The following is an 18,658-nucleotide window of genomic DNA, read 5'->3' on the forward strand; positions in this document are numbered from 1 at the left end:
TGAATTCACAAGTTGCCACTTGGGGGCTTTCCGTGAACAGCGGTGAGCCAACAAGGACCCCGCGCACGCGCAGGGACCTGCGAGCCCGGCTCCTGCCGGCCACGTGATAACTCAGAGCTCTTCGGCTGAGAAAGCAGCGCTAGGCCGCGATGGGCCGCAGGCACCGCAACCGTCAGAGGCAGGAGCAGCGCCGCGAGCGAGGAGGCGGCGGGGATGTGCAGGGCCGGGATCAGGCGGTGAGCAGCGTCTGGGCTGGGCGGGGCGGGGTGGATCGGATCGGGGTCACTGACGCCGCGAAGGCCTTGCGGCCCGAGCGCGATGGGCTCGTGATTGCCAGTCACCTCCCCTCCGGGAGCTTCCCCCTCAGCCGGGCGTCATGTCTAACCCGCTGGCCGCCGCCTCTTGCAGGGCTGGGAAGGAGGCTACCCCGAAATCGTCAAGGAGAACGCGCTGTTCGAGCACTACTACCGGGAGCTGCGCGTCGTGCCTGAGGGCGAGTGGGAGCCGTTCATGGCGGTGCTGCGGGAGCCGCTCCCCGCCACCCTGCGCATCACCGGCTACAAGAGGTGAGAGCGGTCGCCGCAGAGCGGGGAGGGCCGCGCAGGCCTGCTAGAGACGCCGACGACAGAGCAGTGATGCTCGGAGGTGGTGTCAGACCCCGGGGCGGCTACCTCGCAGCGAGACCCCATTTCTCTCCGTTGCCCAAGCCTGTTGGAGGTAGAGCTCTGCGGCTCAGCGGCTGCTGATGTCTGCTGAGAGACTTGTATCAGCAGGTAGACGTTTTTATCTGGAGAGGGCTGTGTTCGTTTGTGGGGCATAGAGAGCAGTAATGGTGTCAAGCTGCCTCAGATGAGGGATTTATGGCCCCTGGCAGTTTTTCATTTGTGTGTTTCTGCAAGGGGGCACTTAAGCCAGTGAGTGGGCTGTATGAGTGGATTTACTTCATCTCAGTGGGCCACAAGATGATTATAACCAAGAGGGTCTCCTGGAATCGGGTAGTTTTGCTAATGATATTTGCATGAGAGTCTGTGGGGTATGCTGATTTAACCACATATTGCACTATTGTGTGCAGAAGGAGAATGTGGCTCTCACAGTCACTATTGTGTGCAGCTGCACAAAATCACTTCATATGCCCTTGCTTTACAGGTATGCCACATTAGTCATACCAGTAGGAAAAAAGCTAAATGTATAGAAAACAGTGATGTTTGGTAATCGTGTGTATGGGCAGTGTTAAACTAAGCATATCATGGACCACATGTAGAACCCTGATGGGATGCATGTGGCTTACAGTTTGCCCACTGCTACTCTGCTTCCTGTTTGTGCATCCCCTTGACCAGTGTCCCCAGGAATAGCAGTAGTAACACAAAAATTGCACTAGTGAACGTAGCACGTCAGCTAACAGGAGCAGTAAAACGAAACTGACATAAGGTTCACTGTGTTGCTTGAGCTGTTTAGGCAAACTTATGAACCAACAGCAAAAGTGGGATCTTGCTGCTTAAAGTGGGAAGAATAAAATCTAGGTGATAGTGTTCTGAACCACTCACGGCCCAGAAAACTGTGCTATGGGGGGCATTGTGTTTCATGAAAGTGTTATATTTCGAATAGTTTTGTTCAATTGAACTCTTATTATTTATCAGATCAAATCTTTATTTAATTGTAAATGTTTTCATTTTTCTGTAGCCATGCAAAAGAAATTCTCCACTGTCTAAAAACCAAGTATTTCAAGGAGTTGCAGGACCTGGTGGTAGATGGGCAAAAAATTGAAATGCCACAACCGTTAAAGTGGTAAGAAAGCTAAGAGACTTTGTACAATAAGACTATGTTGTTTTTAGAGTTTTGCTATCTTATATGCTGGGGTTGGCAACCCTTTAGCACACATTCCACTGTTGGCGCACAAGCCAATTGTAAACTGCGTACCTGGAGAGCTCAGCCCACTCCCCCCCCCCCCCCCCAGAGCACAGGAGGGGGGCTGAGGCTGGGGCCAGAACCCCTTCTGCGCTGACCCCCATGATAGCAAGGAGCTGGGACTAGAGCCCCCCTGAGGCTCCCACTGCAGTGTGTGGTTCAGGCTGGAACCCTACTGTGGTGGCTCTTGTCACACAGGCCATAGCCATGGGCTGATGCCAGAGCCCCCACCATCGCATGGGTCTGGGGCCAGAGTCCCTGTTGGAATCCTGCAGAGCCTGCTGTAGGTTTGCTTCTGTTGAAGCACAAGACTTCTCTGTGTTTAGGTGGCTAACATTCAGCTTTATTGAATTCAATAAGGCAACAGATGAGCCTAAATGGACACTAGTAAAACCAGGTCTAGCAAGGCTGCTTGATGCAGCTAACTCTAGTATTTTATACCCTTACACAAACAAAACCCAGTGTCAGAGGCAATCAGTTAGAGAATCGTAAATCACTTCTCAAAGAGAAACCGTTATCAGCAAAGAGAAACAGGTACCAGGTAGCTGGAGCCTTAACTGCAAACAGTCCATTAATGCTTTCCATAGAGCTCATCCTCCCTGCCATTCCCAAACAGGTCAAGGAAAGTACAGGCTCTTGTGTATGTGTAGAAGTAAGGGATGTGAAATGGCTTCTTATACAAGAAGGTTTCTGCAGTTTCTCTCCCCATCCTCATGGGCTGTGGGTGGGTTCTGGCCAGGAGGGAGTGTGCAGGAGCAAGTGTGGGAGTGGGGCTGTATGGGGGGGGCATGCAGGAGTGGGCTAAGGGTGTGTGGTTTGGGTGGAAGGGAGGGTGCAGGAGTGGGTTAGGCTTTGGGGATTTGGGTAGGAAGTAAGGTACAGCAGTGGGTGGAGGTGTTCAGGAGTGGGCTGGAGGTGAGAGGTCTCGGGGAGGGTGCAGGAACAGGCTGAGGGTGGCGGTCTGGGCAGGAGCAGGGTGGGGAGGGAGGTCCTGGGCAGAAGAGGGGGTGGAGAAGCAGGGTGGGGTGGTCTGAGCAGGAGGAGGGGGCGCTTATTTCCTTTCAGCATTGTTGCTGCCCTCTCCCCCAGCTGACAGTGGCACTCTGCCTGGGGCTGACAGCAGCTCTGTGCTCCTTACTTGCTGGGGCTCCTCGCCCATGGCTGGAAGTGGTCCCCCAGGACCAACATCAGCTCTGCAGATGTAATTTTTCACACACATAAGTTTCTTGGTGCTACTAGAAATTAACTTAGAGCAGGGGAGTCTGCAACCAAAATGGCAGGAAGATCCATTTTTTTTTCAAATTCACTTTACAAATTCAGTAATTCAGGAGGCACAATGCGTGTGAATATGAGGCAGTCCAAAAAAATTATGTTAAACCGTACTTTTGGTAACCCCTGTTTTAAGGACAGCACACATACAATGATTTGTACCATAAGAACAGCCACACTGGGACAGACCAAAGGTCCGTCTAGCCCAGTATCCTGTCTGCCGACAGTAGCCAATGCTGGGTGCCCCAGAGGAGGTGAACTGAAGACAATGATCAAGCGACCTGTCTCCTGCCATCCATCTCCCACCTTCGACAAAAGGCTATTCACCTTTCTTTACCCCTTGCTAATAGCCATCTATGGACCTAACCTCCAAATATTTATTGAGCTCTTTTTTTAAACTCTGTTAGAGTCCTGGCCTTCACAGCATCCTCTGGCAAGGAGTTCCACAGGTTGACTGTGCACTGTGTGAAGAAACACTTTCTTTTATTAGTTTTGAACCTGCTAGCCATTAATTTCATTTAGTGTCCTATAGTTCTTATCTTATGGGAACAAGTAAATAACTCTTCTGTATTCACTTTCTTCACACCATTCATGATTTTCTATACCTTTATGATATTGCCCCTCAATCTCCTCTTTTCTAGGCTGAAAAGTCCCAGTCTCTCTAGCCTCTCCTTATATGGGTCCTGTTCCAAACCCTTTAGTTGCCCTTTTCTGAACCTTACCAGTAGGTTACCGTGCCAGTTAGAAAGTTTGTTACTTTCGCTCCTGGATTGGAGAGCAAATGAGGACAAGGAAGAAGCTGTGCCTGGTTTACATCAGCATTCTGTGCCTCCCTGTTCCCACGCTCAACCCCTCTCAGCACCCCCTACCCCCACTTCCCCAGGATTAACCTACTTCAGATGAAGGGCTCTGTATGCTGCCGCTGCTCTTCTGCAGTTGCCACCCTTCCTTCCTCAGTGCGGGTGCACAGCTGTAATGGGGGCAGACTTTGGGTGCTCCTCCCACAGCTCTCCTACTCACCTTCCCCAAATGCAGCGTGAGCAGCTCCCTGCCTGTCACGCTGAAATAATGGCATTAAATTTAATTAGTTTAACAGCTAGCAGGGCGTTAGTGCCCTTATTTCAGTGTGACAGGGCAGGGAGCCATAAGAGGAGTCAGCAGCAGCAGCGCCCAGATCCACAAGTGATTGTTTAAAGAGCTGCAGGTTGCTGACTCCTGACTTAGGGTGTTCAGTGGTACTGGTTCTGGCACCTATTTCTTCTATTGCCATTTTCATAGCTAAAATAAAGCTTGTTGTAGAGTTGGGTGTGTTTTTTGGTATCCCATAGTTCTATTAGTAAAAGGATAACAACACGGGATTATTTGAAAACTTTGTATCCAGTGTAATTCTAGTGACCACCATGTAGGATTTCTTATAATTGAATGGAAAATGATCTGAGGAAAATGAGAATCTTTTTTTTTTTTTTAAGTTCATTTTTCAGACTTAGTATTAACTTGTCTGATTGTGAGTGTGCTTGCAGTGCTCTGACCACTTGCCAAACCACAAGCAAATAGTCCAGTGGAAATTTTTTTGGGCAGTGGTTTGTGTGATCTTTTTGGTAGTCTGCTACGAATCTCATAGCCATTGTTCACTGTGATGTTGCTTTAGTGCGAAGATTAATAATAGCCTCACAGTCTGTTCAGCACTGATGACATCACAGGTAGGAGCAGGAAGGAAATAATAATGTCCTGTTGAATTTACATGTTTTCTTACTGAGATTAAATGGCCCAAAGACGGATTTTTGCTCTGAGTACCTGTGGTGTGGATTCAGCTAGGCTCTTACGATAAAAGATTGAGAGTTGTAACGGAATTGTTTGAATGCTGGAATCTTAGAAGTTTAATATTTGTCTTATTTGATGATCTCTTTTATATTTTAATTTTGGTCTATATTCTGCATACAGTACTTCAGAAAAACTTGAATGTAAATATTTTAGACAGTTTGTAAATTGCCTGAAGAAAAGTGGCTGTATATTTCCACTTAGAAAAGCTTTTGATGTTGGATTAATTTGTGATGAGTTGCACTCTTTGTTTGTTTTATCAGGTATCCAGAAGAGCTAGCGTGGCACACTAATTTGAGCAGAAAAATCTTGCGGAAGTCCCCGCAGTTGGAAAAGTTTCATCAGTTTCTGGTTAGCGAGACAGAATGTGTAAGGCCTTTTTTTAAATTTAAATAAAATGTAACAGACTCATAAATGACTTGTGACCAAAGCTGACTTTCCTTTTTTTAGAATCAAAACACTTTTTTAATTGGGAAGTGGAGAGTTGTCTACGCATTGTGGATGGTGTGCTCTTGAGGGATTTAATTCATAACGCCGTTACATGCTCCACTATAACTATTCTATGTAGGCAGTGTTGGCCACTCTTAAGTTACCTACTTCACGTTAATGCCAGCCACCTAGAGCAGCCACTTCCCACAGTGAGCTTAGGAGTGACAGTTGTCCAGAGTGGCCCTTGTCTGCAGTGGACATATCTCAGGCAGGGCTGCTTGGGGGCAGGCTGTTGAGGGCTGTTGACCCAGTTTGTGGTGGGGGTGGGGAAGCACCTAATCAGTTAACTGGTGAAACATCATGTTTGACAGGTTAACCAATTAAACAGGATTTTACATCTGTCTGTGCAGATCGTATAGAGTGGCAGATGTCTGCATGCTTACAAATCACCTTTGTGATATACTTTGTCACCTACCAAGTAGGCAACCCCAGATAGTGACCACTTGGGTTGTAATTAGGGTTTCAGATTTGTTGGACTTTGTTGATTTTTGTGGCTTCATTTATTAGCAATTTTTATGTTCTTACATAGATGTCCAGAATCAGAGCTACCAGGTGTGGGGTTGGAAGAGGCTCTGTATGGCCTAATAATATACTCACTATAGCAGTATATATTGAAAGGGACAGTCTCTTTGTACTGTTTCCTAGTATTTTTCAGTTAGTGGTGTTTCAAACAAAACTGTTAAAATGCTGTAGGGAGCCTTTCTAACACATCAACATGTTTACATGTCCCAATTATTAATTGTATTACGTTGATTACTATTTTTTTTATTGGGATTGGGGTGTTTTATCAGTAGACTCTTGCAAATCTGCAGATATCCGCTTTATATCTGCAAATGTGTATGCAGATATCCATGGCTTATTTTTGTGGATAAGCATGCAGATTTTGTATCTAGAACCCTGCAAATTTGCATGTATTCCATTCACATCTGCAGGGGGATGAGTGCATCTTTGTGTCAATATGGATATTTGGCATTCATTTTTGCAGCTGCAGATGTGAATACAAGTTTTATCTGTGCATGGCTTTATTTATCAGTGTTCAAAAGTCCTGTATGTGATTTCCAGAGAGAGAGGTTAGATCTCATGAAGTCTACTGTGGACAGTGTTCAATGTCACATGACCAGAACAGAGTAAGAATTGCAAAAGTTTGGGTTAAATTTTAAAAACTGACCAATAAATTTTGAGTATTTCTGATTTTTAATTCCCAAACTTGAAATGCCTTAATGGTTCTTAATTTTCTTTCTTGTGCAGAAGGGAGAGCCCACTGCTGAGAACTTCAGGTCATTCGGGTTTAGTATCCAAAAATGCAGGCACCCAAAAATCACTCATCATTGGTACAAAACTTAGTCTGTCTCTGTTAGTCTTTTTTGAGAATAATAGAGATGTTTCAGGATTTGAATTCTTTAACGGAGGAAGGTGAGGAAGCTTGTACTGTGCTTGACTGGAGTCACTCTGTAGTTTGCTTCTTCTTACGAATACCCAATATATTCCTTATAGTCTTAAGGGAAAGAAGAGAAGTTTGAATGGGATAAAACAAAGTTGTTGCTTGGCTCAGATTTGTCAGTTTTTTTTGTGAGATTTGATATTTAAATTTGTAATAAAACTTAGAATGGATTAGTGCTGTCAGAATGGCCACTATTATTATCTGTGTACTGATTAGGAACAATACCCTGTTGTGAATAGATATGAGCAGGACAAGACTGCATTTAGGGCTAGAGAAAAAGATCTGGTAGTTGAGGTGTGAAATAAGCACCTGGCTGAGGGTTTTAGCTGTGTGAGTGGACGTGAAAGGCAACATTTTAGAGATGTTGTGCAGAAAGTATTTGCGAGGTTGGGACTGCCTAGATACGAGGCACTAGACGAAGATCTGACACTGTAATACTATGGTTGTAGGCCTGAGTGACGAGCAACATGGTGGCATTGTCCACAGTGCTCAAGGAAAGTTATTGGAAGGGGGAAGATTGAGACATCTATATTAGTCATATTGTACTTGATCGGATGGTTAGACATCCATGAGGAAGAGGTTAGCAAGAGATGCTGAGATTTTACTTGGGATTGAAGACTGTAGGTATGGAGAAGACAGCTAGGAATCATTGGCAAATAGATGGTAATTGAATTTATGATAGCAAATTGGAGAACCCAGAGGAAAGAGGGGGAGAAGAATGACAGAGCAAGGGTAGAGCTCCGTGGAATCTCCACAGAAAGTTGGAATGAGAGATGAGGAGTATCTTCCAAACAGTATGAGGAAGAAGCAGGTAGGAGCCCAGGAGTGCGGGATCTCAAGAGAAGAGTGATTGGTAGTGTCAAAGCTGGCCAAGTTCAAGGATGAGGGTGGATTACTAGTTCTGAGTTTTAGCTAAAAAGAGATTAGAGACTTGGGCAAGAGGCGTTTCAGTGGTGCACAAAGGGCAGCAGCCAGATTGGAGAAGGTTTAGGATGGAATTGGAGGAGAAGAGTGACAGACAGATTATGGACTGTAGATTATAGTTCTGGAAATTCAGTAATGGAGAGGGGAGGCTAATTGGATAGAAAAGTAGATGGAGGGTGGGTTTTTTTTGTTTTTGTTTTTGTTTTAAGATGAGGGACTGAGGCCCGTGTATATTGTGAGTCAAAGGAGTCGGAGGAAAGTTAAGAATAAGGAGAATGAGGGAGCGGAGGAGTGAGTGTGAAAGAGAGGAGATGTGATGGGAACATTGGAGCACGTGGAGTGGTTAGAGAAGGTGAGCAAAGGGAACTTTCTTTACCTGTGGTGGGAAAGAAGGAAAAAGTTGTGGGAAGGGAAGGTGAGTCAAGGGAAGGGGAAAAATTGTATGATGTTTTGTGTACCGACTTTTTTTCAGTGCACATTCAGTTAGTATATACAGCACTGTTAATATTGTAAATCTTGTATTGTAAAAAGAATCATAGTTGTATGAGAGCTGATGAATACTGTACACATGCTCTTTTTATTTTAGGGAAACATTAGTCGTCAAGAAGCTGTCAGTATGATCCCTCCTCTGTTGCTTAACGTTAGTCCTCATCATAAGGTAACCTTCCAAATAACATGGTATCTAGTCGTTTCTTGGGAAAATAAATTACAAATTCAGGAATGTTTGTATTGATGCTCAATTTATGAAGACAGACCAAGTGTTTTGCATATAGAGAGTAACAATGACTGTAGACTCCAGTTCATATCTACTGGGTACACACAAATGTTTGAATGAGCTCATTGCCACCATCCTTCAAAAGTATTTTATCTTCAGAATTTAAGGGTAGTGGTGTATTTGTCCCCTTGCTTTTCTGTGATGGTCGGTTTACAATGAGTTACTTCTTTAGGCTCTCCACTGTATTTCACTTTTTGTTACAGGCAAGAGCTGTTTAGGATTGCTGTTCTGGTTTGCTTTGTTTAGGGTGCTATCAGCATCACAAAGTTAGCGAATCAAACCAGCGTGAATGGTGGGTACAGATTAGGTTGGTTGCCAGTTACCTTAAGATGTCTGACAAGTTTATAAGGGGCAGTATAGAAACTTCTCATATGTTTGTCCATGGCTCCCTAACTGGTTAAAAGATAGAAAACAAAGGATAGGAATAAATTGAAAGGAACAAGTAGTGGTGTCCTTCCAGAGGTTTGTACTGGAACCCGTACTGATCAGCAACATACTCGCAAATGATCTGGGAAAAGGGGCAGATAGCGAGGTGGCAAAGTTTTCAAATGATGCAAAACTATTCAAGATGGTTTAGTCCAAAGCAGACTGAGAAGAGTTACAAAAGGATCTCCCAAAACTTGGTGATAGAGCAGCAAAATGGCAGATGAAATTCAGTGTTGACAAATGCAAAGCGATGCTCATTGGAAAACATAATCTAACTATTAATATAACGTGATGGGGTCTAAATTAGCTCTTACCACTCAAGAAAGATCTTGGAGTCATTGGCCATGTCTACACTAGCCCAAATCTTCGAAATGACTATGCAAATGGCCATTTCAAAGATTACTAATGAGGCGCTGAAATACATATTCAGCGCCTCATTAGCATGCCACTGGCCGCAGCTCTTCGAAATAGCTGTGTTTTGCTCTTGTGCAGCTCGTCCAGAAGGGGGTCCTTTGCCGATAGGATTAAGGGGATTTCGAAAGGACCCTGCCAACTTTGGAAAGGACCTCCATCTAGACGAGCTGCGCGGGAGCAAAACACAGCAATTGCGAAGAGCTGCAGCTGGCAGCATGCTAATGAGCCGCTGAAAATGCATTTCAGTGTCTCATTAGTAATCTGCGAAATGGCCATTTCGAAGATTTGGGCTAGTGTGGATGTAGCCATTGTGGCTATTTCTCTGAAAGCATCCATTCAGTGTGCATTGGCAGTTAAAAAAGCTAAAAGAAAGTTGGAAGCCCATGAGGAAAAGGATAAAGAGACTGAAAACATTCTATTGTCTCTGTATAAATTCATGGTGCACACACATTTTGAATATTGTGTGCACGTGGTGTTGCCCCATCTTAAAAAAAAAATTCTATTTGAAATTGGAAAAGGTACAGAAGAGAGATTAGTAATAGAGGCTATGGAACAGTTTCCATTTCAGGAAAGATTAATTAGACCTGGACTTTTCATCATGGAAAAGATATGACTAAGGGAACTGTAAGAGAGGTCTTTAAAACTGTGACTGACTGACTGAAAGAAAGGGAGAAGGAAAGAGGGAGAGTTTTTTTTAATGCTCATGGATAATTCACAGGGAGTAAGCACACTTGTCCATAACTTGTACTATATGATCCTGTCTAAATCTTGAGGGATGTGGGATATCCCAGGGGTGGGCAGTGGTGCATGGTCAGAGACCCCCAGTAGTCTGGGCAGATGTGGATGGGTTAGCAGGAAGACGGGGTCTTCTGAAAGAACCCCACCTACACAGCAGCTTTGGCTTCTGGAAAGGTCTCTCCTGGAAATGAGCTCTTGTGGGAATATGTAAATGAGGTACAAGATATTTAAATTTACCCTTCATTGGAATGTTCCCCTTGGCTCATTAGCATGCTCCTTCTGGAATGGCATGTAGACATGGCCTCAGTGAGCAGCAGTACCTGTGTCAGCAGGAGCACTTCCGCTTTCCTCAAGGGCATGTCTGTTAATGTAACTTGCCTTGCTCAGGGGTATATGTTTTCACTTCCCTAGCAATTGTAAGCTTTGCCATCATAAAGGATGGTGTAGGCATAACCTTAGCTTATAGGTACATGCTCAGAACAAAGGTAACTGAGCTGAGAAATAGCTAGAGTGGACTTTTTCGTAGCATATTTTTGAATAATTTCTTTTATGACTAAAAAGCATCTTTTGTTTTTGCAGGAAATTAGTTTAAAACAAAAACTGCTGAATGTGTTGGAGAAATCTTGACCTATTTTACTTCTAAAACTTTCTATTGTTAGATTTTAGATATGTGTGCTGCACCAGGGTCTAAGACTGCCCAGCTCATTGAAATGTTGCATGCAGACATGAATGTTCCTTTTCCAGGTAAGTCCGTCAGAACTATTTACTTAAGGCTTCGGAAGCTTTTGATTTTTTTCCAAGATATTGAGTATAAAAGACCACTTGCAAGTACTAATAAATAACAAAACCAGTAGTGCTGAATTCTCCAGCTATTAAGATGAGGTTAGAGAGGTGTTGTATGTATGTAGGTTGTGTATGTAAAAGATTTTAAACTTCCATTTCATAGAACATAGAACACTAGGACTGGAAGGGACCTCAAGAGGCCATCGAGTCCAGCCCCTGCCCCAATGGCAGGACCAAGTACTATCTAAACCATCCCTGATAGACATCTATCTAACCTGTTCTTAAATATCCAGCAATGGAGATTCCACAACCTCCCTTGGCAATTTATTCCACTGTTTGACCAACCTGACAGTTAGGAACTTTTTCCTAATGTCCAACCTAAACCTCCCTTGCTGCAGTTTAAGCCTATTGCCTCTTGTATCCTCTGAGGCCAAGAAGAATAAGTTTTCTCCCTCCTCCTTATGACACCCTTTCAGATACCTGAAAACCGCTATCATGTCTCCTCTCAATCTTCTCTTCTTTCAGCCTTTCTTCATAGGTCATATTCTCTAGACCTTTAATCATTTTTGTTGCTCTTTTCTGGACCCTCTCTACTTTCTCCACATCTTTCTTGAACTGCGGTGCCCGGAAGTGGACACAATACTCCAGCTGAGGCCTAACCAGCGCAGAGCAGAGCAGAAGAATGACTTGTTCACAACACACCTGTTAATTCATCCCAGAATCATGTCTGCCTTTTTTTGCAACAGCATCACACTGACTCATATTTAGCTTGTGGTCCACTATAACCCCTAGGTCCCTTTCTGCTGTAGTCATTCCTAGACAGTCTCTCCCCATTCTATATGTGTGAAACTGACTGTTCCTTCCCAAGTGGAGCACTTTGCATTTGTCCTTATTAAACGTCATCCTGTTTACCTCAGACCATTTGTCCAATTTATCCAGATCATTTTGAATTATGACCCTATCCTCCAAAGCAGTTGCAGCCCCTCCCAGCTTGGTATCATTTGCAAATTTAATAAGCGTAATTTCTATGCCAATATCTAAATCATTGATGAAGATATTGAACAGAACCAGTCGTAACACAGACCCCTGTGGAATCCCACTTGTTATACTTTTCCAGCAGGATTGAGAACCATTAAGAACTACTCTCTGGGTATGTTTATCCAACCAGTTGTGCACCCATGCTATAGTAGCCTCATCTAACTTGTATTTGCCTAGTTTTTTGGGAAGAATATTATGCGAGAGCGTATCAAATGCTTTACTAAAGTCTAGGTATACCACATCTACCGCTTCTCCCCTATCCACAAGGCTCGTTATCCTATCAAAGAAAGCTATCAGATTAGTTTGACATGAGGTCATTTTTAAAGGTCCTGTTTGATTGTATTGTCAGCTTCAACTTTCTGAGTCATTAAAGCTCTCTAGCCAGCAGCTGGCTTCTCAAAGTATTTGCAGGTTGTCTTTAAAATTTTTTGCTTCATTGCCATTCGTAAGAATTATGTGGGTTATATAATTGTGGAGAGCTGAGATCACGTTCACATGGAAAAGTTAAGCCTTGGTCACCATTATGCAAATATGAATTCATTTGACTGTCTTTGGAATTTTTTTAGTGTTATCCTTAGGTATTAAATTGTGTTGGTTCTTCATTATAAGAAGTCTCTCTTTACTATCACTCTGCTTTAACTTCAGAATCCTTTTTCTTACTTCGAAATAACTGAAAAAATACAGGTATCAGAGGTGTAGCCATGTGTTATCCGATGGTCGGGTGAGATACCACCTATGCCCTTTGACGATGTGCCGACCTACTCCGGGTCCCGTGGGTGCACGTGGGGTGTGATACAGCGGGGGGAGTCGGGTGGCCCAGGACCAACCACCCCACCTTTATAGCAGCCTGATATAGTGTAGCAGCAATATGTGATTCAGTGTATTCACTTTAAAACCTAGGTTTCCACAGTATTATGAGTACCAGGAACAATAACACTCCGATTGTGAACACCACAATGCCCTGTGGCTGTTCTAAGTCCCAATAATTCTCTATACAGACCCAGCTAGACCAGCTAGTGGTATTTACCAATAGTGATTTATTCATTTATTCATAACTACAATTACTTAACACTTGTTATATATATAGATAGAGAGATAGATAGATAGTTATTTATTTGGCATAAGCTAAATACTAGGTTACATATAACTATATATAATTACATGTGACTTACCAATAACATCCAGTGCTCCCACATCTCACCAATAACTACGTTACAGTGGCCCTTCAAGTCAGAGATACGTCTTGGTTGGGACCTTTCGTGGTGGTGACGTCCGGGTGATCAGGCCGGGGTCTGCTGTCTGGACTGGAAGTTGCTAGCCTCCGCCTTGTGTCCAGGAGCCCACCCCCTTATTCCTGCTAAATCACCTTTTATACTGTTTCTTACTTGGGGGTTCGATACCTGGCCAATTAAAGCGTTTGTTACCTAATTTGGGCTTTCTATCCTCCCGGCCTGTCAGAACATGTTACAAGATTTCCTCTGTCCCTGGTCTTTTTCTGAACCTCCCCTGGGACCCTCTGATGTTGTACAACCAAGATATTCTATTTGGGGGGCTTCCAGCTACTAGCCCCAGCTGTTCTCTTTGGGGGCTTACTATCTGCTTGTCAGGATGTTCTCTTTGGGGACTCTCCAACTACTTGTCAACGTTCTGATTTCTTTCTCCTGGCCTGACTTCAGACCTTCCCGCCGTTGTATGATAGCGTTCCAAGATGGGGTGTGTGGTCATTCTGCCTTGCGAGTGAGGCCCGGCCACCAGGTGCTCGTGCTCCCACACCCTTATTTTCGTCTGAATCTTTAACTGCTAGGACAGACGGTCCCTTTGCAGCGGGCAGCCCGGGCAGGCTGATGAATGCCCCAGGATTCTAACACCCAAGTCTAACTGCTAGGACAGGAAAAGTCCCTTCGCAGTGGGCAGCCAGGGTGGCTGACAGGTGGCCCAGAGAGTCTGTCCCGTGGAGGCGGCAAGACTCAGCACGCTCTCACCAATGACCAGGCTAATGCAGCTGAAAAGCAGCTGGGTTCTTTGTTTTGTGTTCGGCTTGCACAGTAACAGGGAGAGTCAGGTTACAACTTAACCAGGTTCTTATTTATTGACTAAGGAGACTTAACTCTTATGGTTACAAGATATATACTTTGTTGCAAGCTTACAAGAGTTATACTTGATTACAAACAGCTAGCATATACCAAAAGTACTTTAATTCATAGATCTTCTGTTAAATGCACGCAGAAGTAAAAGCACTTAGCGGGTCTTATTCTCACCCAGCATTACGCAACATGGCATGGCCAGCGTCTCTCTCACTCAGTCCCTCGGGAAGCAGTGTACGAGGAGGGTGTCCCCTGGGACCTCGGGAGGCAAAGACCCTCCTGACTGGCAGGTAGAGGTAATTGGAGCTCCGTTAGGGGGTTTGCCGGGCCCTTCTTTATACCCATTGGGTCACATACACTCTTCCTTATCTAAAAGGGTGTCAATTGAATTTAAATGATTTCGTGATACTGGCTCTCACAGGGAGTTCAAGGGCTTAGTTCGCACCTGTGAGGTGGAGATAATTTAGGGCATTCTTTCTTAATGGGCAGGAGATTCGTCTGTCTGGGACCAAGTGTGGGCATATCAATTACCGGTAATAGCCAAGGACAGCCCGAGGCCCTGGCTGTCTGTTAGTCCGTTTGTCCTTTGTTGTCTGGTTTCGGTCCGTTCAGGGTCAGTCTGGCTTTTGCTCTGGAGCATCAAAGACTTATGCTTGGAGATAAGCACATCTGCGTTCTCGGGCATTCCAAGACTGGGTTGTTTCTTTTAACCCTTTTCGTGCTTTGAAGCACCTAAGGGAGGCAAGATGGAGTAGAGCAAGAGAGGGGGGGCGCGCTCTGTCTGGCTACGCCATGTTAGTCTGCATATGCAAAAACAATAAGGCGTCCTGCCTCACCTTATAGACTAACAGATATTTTGGACTATAAGCTTTCTTGGGCAAAGATCTGCTTAGTCAGATGCATGAGTTCGGATTCCAGAGGTGGGGTCTTAATATACAGGCTTATTAAAAGGAGGGAGTCACAGTCCAGGGAGAGGCTAGAGCTGACAAGGTCACGGAGAATGTAGCTCGCCTCCAGCAGCTGATGTGGAGCTGTGGACATCAAAAGAGGAGAAACTGCTTGTGTAATTTTGAACAAAAAAACTTCAAAAACAGACTGGGAAACAGCAGAGCTGCAATTATTTGCAAATTTGACATCAACCAAGGATTGAACAGAGACTAAGAGTGGCTGGCCAATTAGAAAAGCAGTTTCTCCTCTCTTGATGTTCATTCCTCCGCATTAGCTGCTGCTATTTGGCAACATTCTCCCTGACTAAATTCATCATGCCAACTCTGGCTTTCCTTTTGACTGGGATTCCCTCCTTTTCATGAGCCTGTATATGTAGACCCTCCTCTGCAATCCCCACTCATGTATCTGATGAAGTGGGTCTTTTCCCACGACAGCTTATGTTCCAAAATATCTATTGGTCTGTAAGGTACCACACGGCTTCCTGTTTTGTGTTCAGCAGAGCATGTTTGTCCTTTTCCTTTAGGCATCAGTTGCTACTATCTCTGTAATAAAGTTCCACTAATTCTGTGACAGGATGTGGAAGAATGGGATTTTTTTTTTTTTTCTTTTTGAGCAGTTACATCATGCCAAGATTTATCCATTTTAATTTCGGCAGACCACTCCATGGTCTAAATGTTTGAATTGAGGCTTAAAAATTGACTACTATAAAATCATAGAACAATAGAGCTGGAAGAGACCTAAAAAAGCCATTGAGTCCAGCCCCCTGCTCTAAGCAGGACCAAACCCATCAGATCAGCCCCGCCAGGGCTTTGTCGAGGCGAGACTTAAACACCTCCAGGGATGGAGACTCCACTACTTCCCTGGGTGACCATTCCAGTGCTTCACTACCCTCCTCCAATACTCGTGTCCAATCAATGTATTCAATTTGAAGGGAGGACAAAATAAACTATATTTTAAAAATATAATTATTGAGTAGTAAAACCACTTTTTGGGTTCTGGGATAGAGATTTTTTGCTGAATATTTATTGTCTAATAGACAAACACCCTCACTCGAATGCAGAACACAGCTGTTTCCCATTAACCTGTAAATTTTATTTTGTGTTCCTAGAGGGGTTTGTGATTGCTAATGATGTTGACAACAAACGCTGCTATTTGCTGGTTCATCAGGCTAAGAGGTTAAACAGTCCTTGCATCATGGTGGTAAATCATGATGCTTCCAGCATCCCTACTCTGCAAGTAGATGTTAATGGAAGAAAAGAAGTCCTCTTCTATGACAGGATTTTATGTGATGTTCCGTGCAGGTACACTGTATTTTCTTTTTGATACACAAATTCATTGCAATACTTTTAATGTAATTTTTTGTTATTAATTTTTCCCTCTTTCTTCTTGGCAAGGAAGAGGTAGCATCATAATTTTCAAAACCATCTGTGGTTTTATTTTTGTTTGGCATGAGAGTAGATATGTGATCTTTTTGCTCACTGCAAGCTGTTCTTATCTTCCATTAGCCAATCAACTAAGTTTGTTTTCTGAATTTTTACATCAAGAATGGTGTGTTTGTGGAGCATATATACACACAATCTAACACTTGGTAGTATCTGTTCAATTCCAAAATTGCTGGAACTAATACTGTGTGTAAAATGAGTGAAATACCTATAGGAGAGGAACCCCCACTAAACACTGCACTAATCTTGATTTGTTTATAGTTGAAACAAGTCATAAAAGGATAGTTTTTATTTTTCAGGGCTTAAAAGGACAATTCTAGTCTGCAAAGTGATTCTTCAAAAGTGGTGTTGTAGAATTTCTAGTTCCTGTCTCCGGAACTTCCACCTCAAATCTACCCAATTTATAAGTACATTTTTCCCCAACTTTTGGAAATAGAGCTTGAAATTTGCAAGTCAGAATTTTTCCTAGCTCTTGCATCATGAGGAAAAAACGAAAATTAAGGAAAATGTGAATAGAATGCAAAGGGCTGCCATCAACAAAAATACACTGTTTCTCTATATTGCTTTTACTGTTGTCTGTTAAAATGTGAAATTTTAATAATTCGTTGTAGTAACCTTTGTGTTTTTTATCTTTTTTGGTTTCTTGAGTAATGAAGATCGGTAAAGTCGCTTTCATTTGTTTATGCTCACTAGTTTCAGATACTTAGTGCTGCAGTGTTCCCTTCAGATACTGCACAGATATATTTTTAACACGCTCTGAAAAAATATCCAGTAGCATTCTTTTTTTTTTCCCTAGACTTTCTTAAAGCTTGCCTCTTAACATTTTTTTTAAAAAAAAAAAAAAAAAAAAAAAAAAAAAGAGAGAGAGAGAGAAACTTTTTGCACAAATAAGATCATGTGCATTTAAGAATTCTGTTTATGTAGTGCATGAGCCAAAGTAGAATCCAGAATCTTATCTCAGAACTTGGTTGGTGCTTGCAGAGTGAATTGGCTTGGAAAGTAACAAATAATTTGAGTACTGCGAACAAAGATTTTTTTCTGACCACTTTGAGTTGGGTGTCATTTTCACTGTCTCCCCACCCCACAGAGGTACTTAATTATCTCTAAGTAGGCTGAATCCCACGTGCTATATCAGCGCACCCCCTTCTCATTGAAAGATTCCAAGTACTTGGTCAGAGGGAGAGATGAGGCGTTGTTGTTCTTCAGCTACTTTCATATTAAATAAATTGATAGTTAATTGCATGGGAAGCTAAAGACCAAGGGAGAATTCTTCTATGCTTAATCTTCTATATGTTTGTTTTTTTTGTTTTTTTTGTTTTTTTTTTAAATTAGTTCCCTGTTTTGGGGGATTGTATTATACTTGTTTCCCTTCCCCTTTTTGTCTTCTTTCTAGTATCCTCTTAGTAGTTGTTCTTCAGTCAATTAAGCCACTTTTCCTTTGAAGTTTTGAGGGAGTTGCATCCACTCTTATTTTTGCTGATGCTGCACGTTGGAGAGCAAGGATTTCATTAGTCATATTTATGGCTGGTGGGTTGGCTATCTCACTTGGAGAATGTGACAAATGAGTGACTTCAAGTCCCATCTTTAGCACTGCTGAGAGAAAAGTAGAGAACAGCTTAGCCTGCTGAATGTGAGCTCAGTGCGGTTCTCTATCCAACCCGTGACTGGACCTAACTGGTCATAACTGTAGGAACAAAGTCTGGACATGGTGTAGAATCAAGCAGGAGGGTTTATTATGCACAGCTGGTGGAGTGTCACCTCATTCATCAGGCTAGGCTGAGTGAAGCACTGTCAAGCAATTGGTTGCAAGTGATTATATCGTATATTAATAGGCAGTGAAAGGTCCCAAGCCTGTGGATAGGTGCTGGCAGCAAGACACGATGAGCCCAGTAAACCAATAATCTAAAAGATTACACAACGATTGCGCACATAATTTACACGCAATGTTTTCTATAATACACAGGTGGTTTTTCTTTATCTGTTTTAAATAACATATATAAGCAAATTAAGTGAACTATACTAGATGCATTGGGAATGGATTATTAGTGTCAGTCTAACTCAGTAATTCCCAACCTTTTCACTAGCGTAGGCCTCCATTTACCTTCCACAAACTGTTTGCGGATCCCATCAAAATCACCTAGCTGCTATGTGCACTTCGTTAAAT

General features: G+C 43.2%; 1 protein-coding gene across 2 annotated transcripts in view; it reads left to right on the forward strand.

Annotated features, from left to right (window-relative positions):
* The window catches only part of NSUN2 (NOP2/Sun RNA methyltransferase 2), a 66,329-nt gene that overhangs the window by 654 nt on the left and 47,017 nt on the right, over positions 1-18,658 (forward strand). Inside the window, exons 1-7 of one of the 2 annotated variants that reach the window (XM_074987881.1) lie at positions 14-236; positions 409-566; positions 1,681-1,785; positions 5,256-5,361; positions 8,433-8,504; positions 10,859-10,943; positions 16,161-16,353. In XM_074987881.1, the coding sequence (XP_074843982.1) occupies positions 150-236; positions 409-566; positions 1,681-1,785; positions 5,256-5,361; positions 8,433-8,504; positions 10,859-10,943; positions 16,161-16,353 (806 nt within the window). In that variant the 5' untranslated portion in view covers positions 14-149. Of the gene's footprint in view, positions 1-13; positions 237-408; positions 567-1,680; positions 1,786-5,255; positions 5,362-8,432; positions 8,505-10,858; positions 10,944-16,160; positions 16,354-18,658 lie in introns of those variants that run through there. The other variant, XM_074987882.1, reaches the window with a different exon arrangement.

Source organism: Carettochelys insculpta, chromosome 2 (genome assembly GCF_033958435.1).
Source record: "Carettochelys insculpta isolate YL-2023 chromosome 2, ASM3395843v1, whole genome shotgun sequence".
Taxonomy (NCBI): Eukaryota; Metazoa; Chordata; order Testudines; family Carettochelyidae; genus Carettochelys; species Carettochelys insculpta.